At 38.4% G+C, this 19,196-nt stretch overlaps 4 protein-coding genes across 7 annotated transcripts in view; 2 read left to right on the forward strand and 2 right to left on the reverse strand.

Annotated features, from left to right (window-relative positions):
• Window positions 1-286: 286 nt before the first annotated feature.
• Window positions 287-4,850, reverse strand: LOC106089731 (uncharacterized). Its single transcript, XM_013255698.2, has 5 exons — window positions 4,440-4,850; window positions 1,375-1,721; window positions 1,174-1,317; window positions 742-1,103; window positions 287-684 (listed from the first exon to the last, which is right to left on the reverse strand). The coding sequence occupies exons 1-5, from the start codon at window positions 4,641-4,643 to the stop codon at window positions 587-589; spliced, it is 1,155 nt and encodes a 384-aa protein (XP_013111152.2). The 5' UTR covers window positions 4,644-4,850; the 3' UTR covers window positions 287-586.
• Window positions 4,851-4,875: 25 nt separating this feature from the next.
• On the forward strand, window positions 4,876-8,113 carry LOC106089732 (pyridoxine/pyridoxamine 5'-phosphate oxidase). Its single transcript, XM_059367373.1, has 5 exons — window positions 4,876-4,977; window positions 6,625-6,717; window positions 6,784-6,905; window positions 6,974-7,372; window positions 7,987-8,113. Exons 1-5 carry the CDS (start codon window positions 4,876-4,878, stop codon window positions 8,111-8,113), a joined length of 843 nt encoding a protein of 280 aa, XP_059223356.1.
• A 3,550-nt stretch (window positions 8,114-11,663) lies between these two features.
• Window positions 11,664-19,196, reverse strand: part of LOC106089730 (uncharacterized) — a 122,859-nt gene continuing 115,326 nt past the window's right edge. Inside the window, exons 7-9 of the mRNA XM_059366848.1 lie at window positions 18,671-18,944; window positions 17,836-18,606; window positions 11,664-12,339 (exon numbers count right to left, since the gene is read on the reverse strand). Coding sequence (XP_059222831.1) covers window positions 12,160-12,339; window positions 17,836-18,606; window positions 18,671-18,944 — 1,225 coding nt within the window. The 3' untranslated portion in view covers window positions 11,664-12,159. The remainder of the gene's footprint in view (window positions 12,340-17,835; window positions 18,607-18,670; window positions 18,945-19,196) is intronic.
• Window positions 14,021-15,671, forward strand: LOC106095384 (uncharacterized). Of its 4 annotated transcripts, none has more exons than XM_013262623.2 (3): window positions 14,021-14,104; window positions 14,287-14,714; window positions 14,795-15,671. In XM_013262623.2, the coding sequence occupies exons 2-3, from the start codon at window positions 14,618-14,620 to the stop codon at window positions 15,310-15,312; spliced, it is 615 nt and encodes a 204-aa protein (XP_013118077.1). In that variant the 5' UTR covers window positions 14,021-14,104; window positions 14,287-14,617; the 3' UTR covers window positions 15,313-15,671. The 4 variants fall into 4 exon arrangements, with proteins under 4 accessions (XP_013118077.1, XP_013118076.1, XP_013118073.1 ...); XM_013262622.2 differs by lacking the exon at window positions 14,021-14,104 and adding an exon at window positions 14,173-14,230; XM_013262619.2 differs by lacking the exon at window positions 14,021-14,104 and having other exon boundaries at window positions 14,179-14,479; window positions 14,545-14,714.

Consider the following 19,196-nt stretch of genomic DNA (forward strand, 5'->3'; position numbering starts at 1 on the left):
CTGTAGTGAAATTTTGTCAAAATTTCCCAAGGAAATGAAATTTACTAAAATTTTTTGAAAAACAAAATTTTGTTAAAAGTTCCTTTGAAAACAATATTTTTGTTAAAATTTCCTTAAAAAACTAAATTTTGTTAAAATTTCTCTTAAAAACCAATGTTTGCTAACATTTGTCAAAAAAAGTAAAATTTTGTCAAAAATTTCCTTGTTAACAAAATTTCCTAGTTTTTGTTTTGTTTTTAAATAAAATTGCACCATTTTTTTAACTAATTTTTAAGAGTATATTAAACATTAACAATTTTTTTTAAATAATTTATCTTTTTTTGCTTATTTAGTTGTGTATAATTAATAATTTGGTTTGAGTCATAAGTTGTGTATGTAAGTCTGCGATTCCGAATTCGATTTAAGTAACATAACATTTAACTTTTAAACAGGCAAAGATTCAAAAGATTAACTAACTAAGTGGGAGTGAGGGGGGGGAGACATTAAGATTATCATTAACATGGGCTCATAGTGTCATTGAAGTAGTCTTGGATACATAAGTAGAGAGAAGGCATTTCAATTGGCAACAGACTATAGGGAGTAGCCATTAACATTCAGTGGCTAGTGAATCATCGGCATCATCTTCAGGCTCACTGCCACGACCTTCGCGTATGCGTTTCAATTTACGTTTTAAAATCATGATACCTAGAAGAGAATGTATTGAAAGACACTTGAAATGTCTGAATATTTTGCAATATTTACATTTGATAGCCTGATAGGCTTTTGTCGATGAAGAAGTTTCAGTGCCGGTGGCAGCCATGGTGCTGCTATTTAATTTTTCATGGGCCAGTTTCACTTCCAAATAGGCTTTCTTTAGGGCCTTGAAGTGACGATGCTCACTGGAGTCTTTGAGTAAAATACACTTTGCTGCCGAACCCTCGCCTGAACAATCCGCCGGGGTGTTGTGATAGATCTGATGATAGAAATATTGCAGCACAGGAGAATTCCAAATGCAAAGACCATACCACAACCAGATGACAATGTTGAGGGTAATTTTAAAATTCTTGGCAAATAAAGTGGGCACCAAATATTTGAAAGGCAGCAAACTGATAAAAACATGAGACCTATTAGAGAATAAACAAATGCCATAAGATTTGAAACAGGAAGAGAATTTTGCATGAAATTTTAACTCACCAGGAGGCAATGCGTAATCCTAGAAATATTTGATAAACCAATATATTACGCTTGGAATTCTGCAAGGCCAATAGACTAAGGATTTCGGTGATTATATTGTAGATGCCCAAAATCAAATTGACGCCCACAAAATAGTTTTCATATCTGTAGAAAAAGGAAATTTTGGCAATTATGCATAAGGATGATTTTTTTCTATCTTACCTATACGTATCGATGGCCACCAAAGCCAGCAAATAAAGTCCTTTAGAGGCTGCATCCAAATAATCCGATTCCTTGAAATCCAACATGGCTCCATGCAAATAAAATGTTATGATGAACAACGAATAGAATTGGAATTTCTCACATTGTTGCGATTTATAGAAGATGTGATCCTCTGATGAATAGAATAGAGAGTAGCGTCCTTGATTCTTCAACAATTGTGGCAAAATCACCAGCTCATTGTAGTAGTATAGAAAGAGAGTGCAGGCAGCATAAAATGCGATATTCCATATGGAGCGCGAAAATTGTTTTCGCTTGTAAAATTTGATATTTGACGTTTTGAGGAAGACCTAAAAAAGACAAAAGGTAGAAATAAAAATCGAACAACACTATGGATGATAGGAAGCACAAACAAATTTTTGCTGGTGTTTGTGGTTTCCTGGAGATCAGGGTACATAGAACGGGTGGCATGGGATTGGATACGGATCCTACTTACTTCAAGCGCCACCTAGTTACGAGAGTCTTTCGCAACTATTTTGAGAAGAAATGGGTCATTGAGTGCTTCTGTAATGGAAGTGTGCATATGGAAACACCAAGGAATTCATACTGGGTAGAACTTATGCCCCACGTTTGTTTGTTACCGGGGGTAGCAGAGAGATTGGAATAGCGCCACCTAGTTACGAAAATCTTTCGCCACTATTTTGAGGAGAAATTATCTAGAAAAGCGCACAGTGGCCCCTATTGTGGAAGTTTGTGTATGGAAACAGCAAGGACTTCAAACTGGGTAGAACTTGTGCCCCACGTTTGTTTGTTACCGGGGGTAGCAGAGTGATTGGAGTAGCGCCATCTAGTTACCAAAATCTTTCGCCACCATTTTGAGGAGAAATTAATTAGAGAAGCACACAATGGCCCCTATGTTGGAAGTTTGCGTATGGAAACGAAAAGGAATTCATGCTGGTTGGAACTTGCGTCCATTGTTGCGTCCACTCAAATCCTTGGTATCAATCCTAGACCAGTAGAAATAGAGGCTCCATCTGCCGGAACGTAGTTGAGCCAGAACGATTCTAGTTCGTCGAGGGAGATGAACTCCTTCACATTTTGTTGTTGTTGTAGCCACATTGTCATGTGGGTGTAGGCGATCCTCGTCATACTCCTGATGTGAGCAAACTCGTTTCGGTCCAAAGGACCGAACGCCGCGGGAACAGGGCGGCCATTGGTTATTTAAAGGCGCCAACAACTCGCCTTGTCATATCGGACATCATAGGCACTTAATATTTCTGCAAAAGCCGGCCTCTCACTAAAACTTTCAACTCGATACCGCTGATTGTCCGCGACTGCTGTTGCAGCTACACCGTATGGAACATTCCACTATCCGCAACCTGTGGACGCGCCCGGTAGATCACAGCTAAGCTTCTCGTGACAGCAATGGACAGCACACAGATCGCACCACAATGTTACAGCCTGTGTGGTGCTCACAGCCTCTGTGGTGCTCAGCTGAACTTTTTCCCTCCCCCTTACCCTAATTTTCAGAAACGCCAAATCTAGGAGATGACTGGTGCGATTTAAGCGAAATTTTGTGTGCTCTCTTAAAGAAACCTAAAAAAAAAATTTTGGTATCCAAATTGCGGATGGGGTACCTAGGGGGGCCGCCCCAACCTAAATCCTATCAAACATATATGAGGACCAATCACGACAATATGGGACTCAAATGAAAGGTATTTAGGATAAGAAAACGTATCAGTTATCCAATTTCCGGACCAACTGTTAGGGGGACCACCCCAACCCTAAATCGGACATATTTACCGACCACGGCAATATGGGACTCAAATGAAATGTATTTCCGAGTAGAAAACGAATCTAATATCCAAATGTGGGTCCATGTTTCTGGGGGACCACCCCTTAACCAAAACACCCCCAAACCAACGTCCCACCACCATTACAACCCCCAAATAGGACGTATTTGCTCACCAAGACAATTTGGGTCTCAAAGTGAGTGGAACTAAATATTTATAGTTTTTAGGGCCAATACACCAAACCGGACATATTTGCTGACTTTTGCAATAAGGAGTTTAAATGAGATTAGAAAACGAATTTGATATCCAATTTTGAGGCCATTGGCAATATAGGGTTCAAATAAATGATATAAAGATATATGAGAATAGAGCACGTCGCTAATATATTTTCCGGGCTTGGGGATTTTCCATTACCCAAAACACCCCCAAATCGGGCATATTTAGCGACCATGTCAATGCGGGGCTTAAATGAAAGGTATTGGGGGGTAGAGCAAGAATTTATACCCACTTTCGGGACCAATTTTTTGGGGTTCTACCCCTTTCCCAAAATAAAAAAAATACTTATTTAACTTCCAATCGTTAAAGTGCGAAATTTATTTAACGACCAACGATATTTGGCAAGAAATCATAATTTTCACAAAGTTGTTTACTCACCACAAACACCATACGCTGATTTTCTTGCACGGAATAGAAGGGAACTAATTTCCCTACTCATACATTCACAAAAAAGTAAGAAAAATTTGACTGAATATTTTACTTAAGAGCCAATTCTGTAGCAGGTAAGCGAATCGAAATTTTCATTTTTTTTTGGCCATTTAAGATACGTGCGAATTTCGCTTTAGTGCCACAAAATGAGTGCAAAACTGTATTTTAACGTTTTAGGATGATTGCCAAATATTTCGCTAGAAGTTGCCAAAACAAAAACCACAAAATGAACGCGAATATTAAATAACATGGCAATCCTCCTCATGCTTGACAAAAGCAACAACAATCGAACATGTCAACAGAGAGCATCCGCTGCCAATACTTTGTGAGTTGTTCATTCAACTTGTTTATACAGTTTTTGATAAAGAGCAAATTGACAAAATATGTTTTTGCAATTGTTTGTTTTACTTGGCTTCTTAACATGCAAAGTATTGTAGTATATCATCGTTGTTAATATCAAAGAACGGGTCATACCGTTGGCCTACGTCTTTCTTCACACATCTTGCAAAAAGACCAATTTTATGCAGTGATTGATTACCCTGAAAAATCTATTTATAATAGTAAGTTTACCTGAAACAAATTGTGAAAACCCACAAAGCCAACACTGAAGAGCAGAAAAATCCAGAACATAGCATTGGCCAAATAGTTGAAGTCTATATTCTCCACCAAAGCATCAAAACGATCCGTGGTAATGAGGTACTTAAGAGGCAGAAAGAAATTGCTAATCTCCTCGCCCAGGGTGGGCTTGCCGGATTTCATGTCAAGAATACTCATGATGGCTATGGTTCTTGTAAGTCCAAGAAAAATTCTTTAATTATCACTTTTTAAATCACTTTTCTGTGATTTTGTCTTCTATTGCTTTAAACACAATTTACTGGGGACATTTTCTTTTATGGAAAATTCGTCACCTCCGTCTTGCTTAAGAAATTATATTTATTTTTCTTTTTACATCTATTCTCTGTCTGTGTTAGTTGTTTTGTTTATAAGAAAAACTAAAAACAGTGAAATGGGAAATCGATTACCATGTTTATCGATTATTTCTTTGCCATCGTTAATCGATTTATTAAAACATCGGGATATGAGTTATATTAATCAGTACTGCATTAAGGTGAGTAGACCGTATTAGGGTTGCCGGTATTTTTCCGTCCCTTGTACACAAATTTCGAAACCTTTGTCCTCAAAAATCCCAGTTTCAAGTGAATATCCCCATTAAAATCCCCAAACAATTTCACGTGAAGGCACAAATATAAAATTTTTGAGGTTGTAAAATAGACAGCGATTTAGAGCCATGGTCTGTTTTTTAGCGTAGTACTAATGGTGAAACAATTAAAGGTGGTCTCATTTGTACAACAACCACAAATCATATGGTGCAATCCGCCATATTGCCATTAAGCTTATCGTCGTTTTGCCAACATACACAAAGTAATTTGTTTGCGTGTGTGTACACGTGTGCGTATATGAGCAGAGAAAATGACAGAAAGAAGATGACAACAAAGATAATGCAAACAAAAATCTTACAACTTAATACCGTCAAACCTGGCCGACTGAACAGCTGTTCGCGTGAAAGCACCTTTTTAAATTCGCCTTGCGTTGTACTGTACATTCAATCTATGTCAGGTGTACTGGAAAGATAACCATTGCCAAGTTGAACTGGATAGATTGTTATCGTTATCATGCATACCACTCTGGCGGTTTGCATTGACATATCGAGGGGGCCAATCCTTAGACCAGTACCGGGTGGACCTGATCCTTAGAGACTGGATAAACCATATGCTAAGGAACAGGTGGATAAATTGTGTGTCCCATGGCAAAAATATAAGGGAGAAAGTGGCACAGGGCACGCCTCTCCTATGGGTGACCACTATAAATGACCTATTACAGATTCTGACTGAGGAGGGATTTGAACCCGATGTTATAATACTTCTAAGGGATAAGGACCCGAACGAGCTATGTAGAAGGACCGAAAGGGTCTTGCATATGGCATATGACTGGGCTAAACCCAGAGAAGACTGAAATATGCCTGTTCACGAGGAAGTCGCAGGTGGGCCAATGTTGACAGATAGAGCACTCAACAAAATATTGAGTGCACTATCTGTCAAAATCAGTGATTAGTACAACTCTGATTTTCAGTATAATACTAGTTCGCGCCATTTTTTGTTGTTTGTGTATGTTCTGGTTCTTAACTATAATATACACACAAGCTAAACTCGTTGACAGATAGTGTACTTCGCAAGAAAAAAATGTGCTCAGCTGTGCATGGTACACTACCTGGTAATTATGTCATGGTTGCAACCGAAAATTTCGCTAGAAGTGCATACCCAGCGTTATGACCAAAACCCCACTAACGAATAAATCACTGTTTGCGGATGAATAACATATTTTGCAAACCTGCTACAATCACGGAAGTATGTGCTATCTGCGGTTTTTCACTATTCTCGCGAACAACTTTCAAAATGCACTAAAAACATGAGCTACACTTATTACCTCATGTGTGTGAGAACTGAACGATTTATCTTAAGATGTAAACGCCCCATTTGTCATGGTATACCATATAAATGCCATATGTGATTTGTGATAAGTGTATAATTATCTAATCGTTCGCTGCTTTATTATAAATATTACAACTATGACGTAAAGGTAAAAATATATAAGATATTTAGACAAAAGCTAAAGCTGTTTTTAGCATCAGTAGTGACTTTTCTTTAAATGCAATTTCTAACATTTACTTTCCGTACAATTTTCTCCTTTTTATCAGACTGCTTTGATTAGTTTGGGCGTTGCCAACCAACAAACAACAGACAATTTGACGGAAATCAACAACAAATCTTCAGAGATGAGTAGTGTAACGGTAAATATTTTAATTTTCTCACATTTTAATGAATATTTTATAAATTTTATCACTTTGTCATTGTAGAACTTACCAAAACTGGCCAGAATTAGGTATTCTCCCCAAGAACCCTTAGAAATGTTCAAATATGTGCTTGATCGTGTTAAAGCTCCAGCTTCATTTCCCATAAATTTGGCCACCATTGATAAGTAGTTGGAGCAAAACCTAAAATTATGTTTGCAACAAATGGTTTATATTAATTTCTATTATTTTCCAGTGAGTTTGGTGTATTAGCCCGCACAGTTATGTATCGCGGCCTGTTCAACGACTCCTGGGTTTCTTTTGTTACCGAACGCAATACACGCAAATATCCAAATCTGAAGGAAAATCCTAAATTAGGTGTAACAATGCTATTCTCTCATGATGTCCCACAAGAAGGTAATGGTGGGGTAGTCCCAGAGACTTGGCAAGTACGTTTGCTGGGTGCCGAAGCTGTGGAGCTAGACGAAGACCAGCTGCAAATTCTTTGGCAAGAAGAACCCTTGTTTGCTAAAGTTCGTAGTCAAATATGTGAATGCGGAAAGCCAAACACTCCTGAGGAGTTTGAAAGTAGATTTCAAAATGCCTTGTCTGTAATCGAAAAGGAGAATATGGAACCAAAACAAACCTCAACATAGTAAGTATGAGCTTTTAAAGATATACAAATTTTTCTTTGCACAAATTAGTTTCTTTATCAGTAGCAGAATATAATCTTGATTGGTTTTATCCGAAAAACAAACAAATTTCCTAGAGAAGCAGCTTAGAGACCTTTCAAATCAGTTAGTGCTGTCCGATATAACGCTGAATGAATACCGAGGAACATCGTTTTTTATAGGCGAGTCAGAAAAAGACAGAGCAGAACGATTCAAATTTTTTTGGAAGGGTTTTTATGCCTTGTATTTACATGGTTTACATAAACATCGCCAGCATTAGTGAAGTGAAATATAAAAACCGCCCTGTAGGTTTATATTGGACCTACATACATCAGACTATGAACTTATTTGCACTATACTTATCATTGGTTGAAGGAAATCATGGCTAAACTTCACGTACACGTCCATGTGATCAGGAAAAATATCCGGCCATACTAAGTGTAGATTGTAGAAGACGTAACAGAACGACATACGTCATATACCAATCAAATCAAGAAAAAAATCGTTTTTATTCGCTTTATCTAAAAATATTACCAAAAAATTTCTTTTAGAAAATAACATTAAACAGTGACTAACAATATTCATGTCTTCTTTTCAGTACTGCCTTTAAAATCATACCTAAACGTTGGGATTTTTATAAATCCGAGCCTAATGCCATAGCCGACCGTTTGCAATACAAACTATTGGACAATGGTGAATGGGAAAACTATCATGTGGATCCTTAAATAGTTTCAACCACAATACTGATTAAATGCATAGCTAATATGTTAGTAATATTTATCTTTAAATATTTTTTACATCTAAAAACAAAAACAATTGGCTTAAAAAACAATGTTAACAAATAAATCAATAACATAAACGAAAATAATAATCTTGATAAAAACGCAAGCGGAATTTCTTATTATAATTAACATCATGTAATGAAAACCATTTCTACAAATCTTAGATAGTTTGACCTTATTTTACATATTTAGAAAATGTGATTGTAAATGAATAGTTTAAAGAAAATGTAAAAAAAGGTGTCGCGGTACGACTAACAATGGTCCAGAAGCAGAAACAGAAGCAACGGTTACTTACATAACACCGTTTCGGTACTTATTAGAGCCTTTCTACAGTACAAATGTGTACTCGTACTCATCCTGTCTACGAACCATCAGTTCATAGCTTGTTGTTGTAGTTGTAGCGATCCTCGTCAAGCTCCTGTGTAAGCAAGCTCGTTCCGGTCCAAAGAACCGATCGCCGCGGGAACAAAGTTGTCATTGGTTATTTAAAGGCGCCAAAAACTCGCTTTGCATATCGAGCATCATAGGCACTCAGTATTTGTGCAAGAGCCGGTGCCGCCCGGCATCTCACTGATTTCGCTCGATGCTGCTGATTGTCCGCGACTGCCGTTGCAGCTACTCCGTATGAAGCATTTCCCTACCTGTGGGCAATGAACGCCACACAGATCGAACCTCAATGCTCCAGCCTGTAACGTGCTTACTGCTACCCCGTGGTGGAGTATTTGTACTTAAAACTCAATAGAAATTCCGTAGATAGTTCATCCGTGGCAAACTTTGAATATTTGCAAACATGCCTTCAAATTTCATCATGATTTGTGAACCCAAAAGGTAAATTGAGGGATCAGTCTATATACAGTAACATTCAAATATAAATAACTCTAGCCCAAATCCATGTCAGCCGGCGAGGGCTGCCGCCTCAGTGCACAAAACACTGCTTCAACAACAACAACATAGTGCGAGCCTAACCAAATCGGGGATGAATCTCGACGGGACCAAAACTACTAACAATACCAAATTCGGTTGATATCAGGTCAAAAATATGGATTGTAGACCTTAATTCGGAAAATCTACTATATGGCTGATATAGCAGACTATATTCAAATATAGTCCGGTGTAGACCATATGGTGCATGGATACCGACACAATAGGTTCGAAAATGAGCCGCTTAAGGCTTGAAACCATATATCGGGTCATCTGTCTATATAACATATATCGAAAATATAAATATGGTCCAATCTGAGGCATATCGGGAATCGCTAACTAACTGCTACAAGTTTCAGCGAAATTGATAGTAAATTGAATTATTATGAGCTCTAGAACCTAAAACCGGAAGACCGGAAGACCGATCTATTATATGGCACCTACAACAACAAATATTGTTCGATTACATTACACAGCATTCAGCGAAATTGGGTAATTGTTATGGTCGCAAACCCTAAATCGGGAGATCGAGCCAGCCAATTCATGCCGTTACAGAACCCCAGAAGACTAAGCGTCTAGAGGGAATCCAGGCGCGGAAAAAGATGTTTACCCTATATACTGTTTCTTGTCCTCATAGTTGGGTGCTCGACCGTATCCAACTCCTCCTCGTCTTTACACAACCTTCAGAAGTTTTCCTTTCCTGAACTGACGTTGCAATGACCAGTCAAGACTCTCATCTGCAGTCCGAAGTGATGCTTCTTCAACGCCAGAATAAGCGATGTCCTGTTTCCCGAAGTACTTGGCAACAGGGCCTTCGCCTCCCTGCAAACACAACAACCAGCCCACGCCTCATTTTCACGGTCATAGTAGAAAGCGTCAAGTCAACTCGAAGTTTGCACAGGTGAGCTCTCACAGACTCGGTAACACATTTCGCGCTTATCAGCAATCCATTCCTACCAGCTCGTATGGCGTCTAGATCTCCGGCCCACCGTGATGGCTCGGAACTCAGCAGAGCCTGAAAGCTGCATGGTTCGAAGAAGCTCCTTGTATCTTCAAAGCATTCCTGACATCTTGATGTCCGAGGCTAGAGCTTTCAGCGTCTACCATCAGGAAGCTGCCATTTCGTGACTGTCCAATCGGGCCGACGTCCTCACATCGACATCGTGTCCTTCAGAATCACGAAGACCTTCGCCTGAAGGACGCTAGACCCATCCAGAAGCCTATATGATTTCTTGATCCCAAGAATATTAATAAAATCAACTTCTCCGGCGACATGCCCTTTTTTCAGAAGTGCCTTTCCGAAATACTTCGTACAACCTGTCAACAATGAAAGTAAACAACCTGTCGCGCCCCATATAGCATACCGCCACGCCGCATCTTCAATCCCCAACAAAACAGAGCAGCGCCAGGTTATGGACTTTCTCAGTATAACTGCAATCTTCGTTGTGACAAAACAAACATGCAGGTGCAAAGGCTACTATGGCATTAAGCGCCTCTCTCGGGGCACTCCTCTTCGCCCAGAGATCAGCACCGCCGCGATACTCTGAACCTTCTCGATCATTCTACAGTGAGTTCCGTTGTACAATGCCACACCAGACCTTCCTACTCTAGCTTAGTTTCGAGAATCTCGACTAGGTATTTGGCCTCCGGAGAGAGCGGCAGCCCTACCCGATCCAGGATATGTCCTTTGAAAACATGCAATCTCAGAGAAATTTGTTAGGAAAAACAGAAAAAGGCTTGCTGTAAAAAAATTCTGCTGCAAATGGGCGCAATCTCTCGTCAGCTGATTTTGTAAATGAAAAACAGATGATCGAGCCATTAAATCCGGATTTAAAGAGCAGTGTAAACGGGGTTTAACGCCTAAAATTTTCACATTTTTGTATTAAGATATAGCAAATACATGAATTTTTGTTAATGAATAAAAAAAAATTTGTATGGATTCATTCAAAGGTTTACAATTTTTAGATTAATAACAGCAGACAGTGTTTGCTGATATGAGCAGGCTAATTTCTCTGGGTGTATCACTCTCTCTCTCTCTTTCTCTCTCAAAAGGCTTCGGAATTCCCTTTGAACAACAAAAGAGAGGGGATAAAACCCTTCGCAAAATATCGATGGCACTATCGAAACTATCGATATTTAATTTTTTGACTGAATACTTGATATTTTTTGATGGATACTATCGCAAAAGTAAAAAAAAAAAACTAAACAAAACAAATAAGCACCTAATGTATCCCTTGAGATACATTGCGCCCATAGAGGGCGCTAACATTTTGTTACGATTTGGCTAACATTTTGTACATTAATTTCTCTCATGACTTCTGATTTTATTAACCTGGGTTTTATTTGGTCTATGCATTGATGTTGCTTCTATATAAATCGATCTCCTGATTTTTACTTCTCATTTTCGTTTGAAATATAGGTGATGGGAAACTAACGATAGTATAGATACTATTGATATTTATTATTAAAACTATCGAAATTATTGAATGTTGCATCCATCGATAGTTTGCCAGCTCTACTTCGGGATGAAAAACATCCTTACACCCAGAGAAATTAGTTAGTTGACCTTATAAATTAACATTGAGAAATTATTTTTATTTTTTTAATTTTGTAATAAATTTTATTTGGATTTTTTTGTAATGACCATAATACATAAATATGATGATGAGTAGGTAGTACAACTAGATATAAGTTTAAAACATTAGTAACCAAAACGTTTTTGTTTTTGTTCTTAAAGCTTAAATACAATAACAGTACTGTGTTACAGAGTACAGTGCATACAGTACAACAATAAAGTTAAGTTAAATAATATGCAATAGTTACGATGATAACCAAAAAGAAGTACTAGATGTAGAAGAAGAAAAAGTCACTAAAGATAGTTGAAATTCTACTATTTACAAAAATGTTGCTGCTCAAGAGTCGGTTTTTTGTTTTCCAACTAGAGAACAATCATGTTCTAGCATGCACACTCAAGCCTTGCACTCTGACTGGCTAGCTGGCTGTCTGTCTGGTTGACTGGCACACACATACACACCCTCTCATGACGCTTACGTCACGCCACCTTACACTTATGACGCATGAACTGTTTCACGTATCCAAGCAGCATTCGATGCTATTTTGTCATACATACGTGGTCTTTCTATTCCTGAAGCGGCACATGCTATTCGCCACGACGAGACGCCAACCAAAGCCCATTGATTGGTGCCGGGTATGAGGCATTGAACTGGAGCTCCCGCAAATTCCTCTTGCTGCAATAAAAAAAACAACAATGAAAACAAGAATTGGCGACAAAAATATTAGTATGAAGGCGATAAATGCCAATAGAATTGGCACTGTGTTTAAAAAGAGAAAAAAAGGAGAATAGTTAAATAACCAACTTTTAATGAAAACAAGTTGCAGAAAAATTTCGAAGTGTCTAACACAACTCTTACTTACTTTACTTTAATTGGCTATGACAGAATATTTGTTCCACTAGCCGAACATAGAATAGCCTTCCAAGCTCCTTGATCTTCTGCGCTCATTCTAAAATCTCTGACACCAAGTTTCGAGGTGTCTCTCACCATTTGATCTTTCCATCGGGCTTTTAGTCTTCCCGGTTTGCCCAAATTTCGGCGAAATCGCACAATAAATACGCCTTTTATGGCCCCAAAACCTTAAATCGAGAGATCGATCTATATGGCAGCTATATCCAAATCTGGACCGATCTGAGCCAAATTGAAGAAGAATGTTGAAAGGCCTAACACAACTCACTGTAAAAATCGGACAATAAATGCCCCTTTTATGGGCCTAAAACCTTAAATCGAGAAATCGGTCTATATGGGAGCTATATCCAAATCTGGACCGATCTGGGCCAACACAACTCACTGTCCCAAACTAAATGCGTCTTTTATGGCCGCAAGACCTTAAAATGTAGAGATCGGTCTATATGGCAGCTATATCCAAATCTGGACCGATTTAGGCCAAATTAAAGAAAGATGTCGAAGGGCCTAACACAAATCACTGTCCTAAATTTCAACAAAATCGGATAATAAATGTGGCTTTTATGGGCCTAAGACCCTAAATCGGCGGATCGGTCTATATGGCAGCTATATCCAAATCTCGACCGATCTGAGCCAAATTGACGAAGCATGTCGAAGGGCCTAACGCAACTCACTGTCCCAAATTTCAGCAAAATAGCATAATAAATATGTCTTTTATGGGCCTAAGACGCTAAATCGGCTGATTGGTCTATATGGGGGCTACATCAAGATATAGTCCGATATAGCCCATCTTCGAACTTAACCGGCTTATTGACAAAAAAGAATCTGTGGAAAGTTTCAGCTCAATATCTCTATTTTTAAAGACTGTAGCGTGATTTCAACAGACAGATGGACGGACATGGCTAGATCGTCTTAGATTTTTACTATGATCAAGAATATACCCCCATCCTTCGGTGGTGGGTATAAAAACGAGATAACGTCATACTGATTGAAATTTAATTTTAGAAGTGCTAAAAACCAGGACTGCGGAGTCTGAGTCCGGCTAAATCGAGGTGCTCAGCCGGAAATAGAATGCAGTTCGGAGTTGTGTAAGCTTCCTCCAACTCCGGACTCCGGTTTTAAACCTCAACGCCAGTTGATTCCCCAGCCCTGCTACATTTTGTTTAACTTCTTTTATCCCGGCCTTAATGACCAAAAATTAAATTTTGCCGCCCAGTTAGCAAATGACAAACTTCTCATACGCCACAGATATCTGTCATAATTACCATTTTTTTGCATTGGCAACACTGTGAGCTGTTTGCATGGAGCGTGCCAAACAACAACAAAACAATGACAATAGCGCCGTTAATGAAAGAGAGCAAGTAAAAAAATAAATCATTAAAATCAAGCACATGCCCATGCATGAATTCGCATGATATATAATAAAAGCAACTAAAACAACAACAACATTTCAAAAATAAAACGGTCAGGGTGCATGCAGTAGGTCGTAATAGAACGTGCTAGTTTCTTCGTCACTACCTAAAAGGAATACAACGTAAAGTATTTATTCGGCATGCATTGTTTGGTATGGATGAATCAACAGCCGGTATGGGGATAATGAGTCAGTAGACAGGCAAAATAATTGCTTGGCAGATGACTCTTTCACACACAACATATAAGGGTGGTTTTCTGTTTACCATTACTTTCAATGAAAACAAACTAAGATCCTTCTTGCAGGCAAATGGGTGAGAGAGAGAGAGAGAGCAAATCTAATAACCCCATTGTCAAACCAAAAACACGAAAAGGTAAAAAGAGACTTTTTGCTTTCCAAGAGAGTAATGGCTGAGAGAGATTGGCGATAATGCAATGTTTGCCTGCCGTTTGTTGTTGTCTGCCTGTTTTGCCTGCAGTATGTAACTATGAATGGGGGGTAAGTGCGTATAAGTATAGTATCTCTGGTAACATTCGAACATTAACGTTTGAAACCGTCACAAGACAGCAAGCGTGGGAATATAAATAACCAAACGAAAGAATAACAAAAAATAGACGCCAAGCGGAAAAACTGAAAATGGTTTTTAAAAATTGTTTAAAGATCTCCTACAAAGGCTTGACCAGAAATATAATCTGCGATGCTTTGCTGCGTTATGAGGATATTGTCAGCAAAAGTAAGTAAAGGAGAATTATTGTAATTTCGTTAAATACATAATTTATAAACTAATTTTTCTATCCTTCCGCCTCCTTGTAGTAATGGAAACATTTGACTTAACCAACATTCATAGAGCCGCCATACAAATCTACGATGAAAAAGGCTCTAAATTCGACAAGGATGTCTTTGAATATTTCCTTTTACTCTTTCCAAATCCTCAAAAATTATTTTTCATACGCTTGGATAGTACAAAACTAATAGATGATCCTTCGAATGCCATCAGAAGCCAAGGTGAAGCAGACACTCGCTATACTTTCTCCATATCAAAGACGATGAACAAAACAAAGAATAACAACAATTCGGACAATAATGTCGAGGCTGTACCAGTGCGTCGTCAAAATTGTTTTATTGGTCAATGGCCGGGCAGCAGTAATGCATCGCCCAACACCACCACTAATCTGGAGCCAGACAGAGGTCATCAAAGGCAACAAAACCAACAGAATATTGTTCGTGGCATTGTGAATCGACTTAAAATGTTTCAAGAATCTCGTATGAAAAGAAAAACACTAACAGCCAGCAGTACACCCACAGTGATTAAGAGATCAATGAGAATTTAATGATAGTTTCTTAAATATACCTGATTTCAGTAGAGATTAGTGTTCCTAAGGGGGTGTTTACATTTGAAGATAATAGTTGTGTTGTGAAATTATGAATTGATTCAATTATTTATTTAAATTACGAGCGATTTTTGATTTGTGGATTTTAAGTTTGCAGTTTATTCCTCAGTTGTGAACATCGCGTAATATGAGTAGATTAAATCGACCATATCTTATAGTAGTACCTATATCAAAATTAATAGTCTTTCTAGTGATAAAACATTGGCGCCATCTAAGATACACATACATATATTTTTTTGTAATTTCTATGTAAATATGTAAATTATTTAAGAATTAAATATATATTTTATAAAGATATTTAAAAACCATGAAAAAAAAAAAAAATGTTTTTTATAAGCATTGAAATGGCTTTGGGAGTAATCAGAACTAGTAAAAGCACTTTTACTTTGAAAAAGCCAGTTCACATTGGATCATATGGTCCCATATTCCGATTTAAGGGTCTTGGGCTGACAAAAGGCGTATTTATGACGAAATTTAGATCCCTCGACTTATTTGGCGGATTCGGTCAAGATAGCACTAAGTTTGAATATAACTGTATAAAGACCTAATTTCTGAATTAACATCCTGGTTTCAAAAAAAATCGCTTTTGCCATCGAAAACCGAAAAAAAGAAATACAAGTAACACAATCTTGGGAACCCACCACCATGGATTTTGCTAAACATATACACAAAATTAAATTAGTTTAAGGACATAATTTTACTTTACCTACCAAATGTCTCCAATTGTAAATAAAGGACAAATATACCAAATGTCTGCCAAACCAGGCAAAGACTCAAGTCCCTAGCGCCCGTAGAGGTCTAATCGGTTAGTATGGGAGCTATATTAGATTATAGACTAATGTGGACAATATTCACCATGAATTTCACAACAAAACAATACGTGCGAAATTTCAACAAAATTTGACAAGAATTGTGACTTCCAGTGGCACAAGCCGTCAAATGGGACAAAATCAGGCTATAGACCGTACTTGAAACTGTTGTTGGAAGTCGTAACAAAAGACTGCGTGTAAAGTTTCAGAAAAATCGGAAAACAATTGTAGCTTTCAGCGGCTCAAGATGTCAAATCGGGAGATACGTTTATACAATATATCATGTTATAGACCGATTTGGACCATACTTGCCACAAGAACACTACTTGCAAAATTTCAGCCCAAACGGATAACAATTGTTTCAAGAAGTCGAGCAGCTAGCTAGTTTTACGCATTCTACTGCTATCGGCGATTAAGAAAATATGTACTTTATGGGGTCGGAGATCAAATGTCCACCATCCTGTGGTGGTGGATAAAAAATCGAACTCTCATCGGAATGGAGAGTCTCAGTGAGGGCAGTGCAATACATCGAAATATTCATTTCCGACCCTACAAAGACGGATTTTTCATATAGTCGGCGTTGACAAATTTTTTCACAGCTTGTGACTCTGTAATTGCATTCTTTCTTCTGTCAGTTATCAGCTGTTACTTTTAGCTTGCTTTAGAAAAAAAGTGCAAAAAAGTATATTTGATTAAAGTTCATTCTAAGTTTTATTAAAAATGCATTTACTTTCTTTTAAGAAATCCGCAATTACTTTTTGGGCAACCCAATATTTCGCATCGTCGTAAAATTCTAACACGATTTAACGATGTCCGTGTGTCTGTTCCCACAGTCTATTGTAATCACTCTACAGCCTTAAAAAATTGAGATATTCAGCTGAAATTTAGCACAGATACGTCTTCTTGATGTACGCTGGTTAAGTTCTTGAACGGGCCAAATCGGTACATATTTGGATATAGCTGCTATATAGATCGATCTGCCCATAAAGGGTCTAATGCCCATAAATGCTTTATTTTATTACCGATTTCGCTGAAATTTAAAACAGTGAGTAGTTTAAGGTTTTCCGACATCTGACCAAAATATAGTTCAGATCGGACTATATTTAGATATAGCTGCCATATATACCGATCTGCCGATAAAGGGTCTGAAGCCCATAAAAGCTTTATATATTTTCTGATTTCTCTAAAATTTTAAACAGTGGGTTATTTAAGCCTCCCGACATCTGACCTAAATATGGTCCAGATCGGACTATATTCAAATATAGCTGCCATATAGACCGATCTCTCGATTAAGGGTGTGAAGGCCATAAAAGCATTATTTTTTAACCGATTTCGGCGAAATTTGAAACAGTGAGCAGTTTTAGGTTTTCCAACATAGGACCCAAATATGGTTCAGATCGGACTGTATTTAGATATAGCTGTCATATAGACCGATATGCCGATTAAGGATCTGAAGCTCATAAAAGCTTAATGTATTACCCGAATTTGGATGCATATAGTTATCCAATTATCATTGGATTGTGACGAAATGGGGTTTACATTTATACCCGAGGTAGTGGGTATCCAAAGTTTGGGCCGGCCAAACTTAATGCCTTTTTACTTGTTTTATTTATTTGTGTTTATGACACTTATGGCAAATCTTTCCTTTACTTACCGTGCAATCGTGCTTTTGATATGTCGCCTCCGTGCACATGCTATTCACCGTTGCTATTGAGACATTTTCGCACGCTGCCATATCGCCAATTTTCAATTGAACTCGTTGCAGGTGATCACGTTGTCGCGACCAACCCAGTGTATTGCACATTGTCCATAGCTGTTCTGGCTTTTGTTCCGCTGAATTTGCGGTCGTTGCCTTAGGACCCGCTGAGGCTGGCGTTGTCGTCGATTGATTAAAGCCATAATATTGCACTTGAGGGGCTCCCTCCGGCAGGGGATAGTTAATGAAATCTAAACTTTCTACTTCGGCTGTTAATGCTTCTGCATCGGGCATTTTAAAGGCTGACGATTCATAAAAGCCACTGGTGTTCTCTTCCGATTCAGTGGACTCCGTGGGATGGAAGGTAGGGGAATCGAAATATTGTTGTGTCTCATGTTCCAGAGGTTTTATGATTTCGACACTTTTACCCTCTAAACGTTCGGCTTTGGGTACATAAGCTCTGCGTTGTATTTGTTGTTCCTGTTTGCGTTCTTGCTCATCCGGCAGGCATATGGGACGCACATGATCGGAAAATATAACTGGCGATTCGAGTCTTATAAGAGCCGCTGTAGAGCCCTCCACAGGACTTTTGATCATGCCAATGATGCGGCGACGTTGAGTCCAGGGAGCCTTAGAAGCAAGACGCACCGATCCAAAGACCGCCATCCAGGTGGCTCTGGGTTGGCCTTGGAAACAAGACTCTGTGGTTAGAACCCAATCTTGGGATATCTAGAAGAATGACGATTTTGATTAAGTAAAGGTTTGGAGTAGTATTTCTTTTTTGCTAACTTACTAAGGTACCATCGCAGACATGTATATCTTCCCTATATAAGGCAGCCAACCAGGGCCAATCACCAGGCGAAGACATTTTGGGCAATGTTAAATGCTGTTTACCTGAGAGAACTGACTGAATGCCACACTGCAGTTCGCCACAACCCACATAGAGCACCTGCCGCCTGGGACAATGAGTTCGAACAAATGAAATCTCCGGAGCATGCGGATCTAAGACACGCACATAATCATCAATACTTTCGGAATCTGTTAGGACATCATAAATTTCCACGGACCTGAAAAATTAATCGAGGAAGTGGAATTTAAAGGATATATAAAGAGCCAGACCCAAAAGGGAGGTTTTCAGAGAACAAGAAGAGACAAAAAGGAGAATTAGAGTGTCTCTCCCCTCTCTCCTTCGTTATTTGATTGAATAAAACAGTGGCTTTCATAAAACATTTGTTCAAAGCTGAAAACACCTACTGTGAAAGAAACCTCCTGCTCAAAATTTGAAAAATTACCGACTACCGAAATTCAAGCTCTCTTCT

The sequence above is a fragment of the Stomoxys calcitrans genome, chromosome 4 (genome assembly GCF_963082655.1).
Source record: "Stomoxys calcitrans chromosome 4, idStoCalc2.1, whole genome shotgun sequence".
Taxonomy (NCBI): domain Eukaryota; kingdom Metazoa; phylum Arthropoda; class Insecta; order Diptera; family Muscidae; genus Stomoxys; species Stomoxys calcitrans.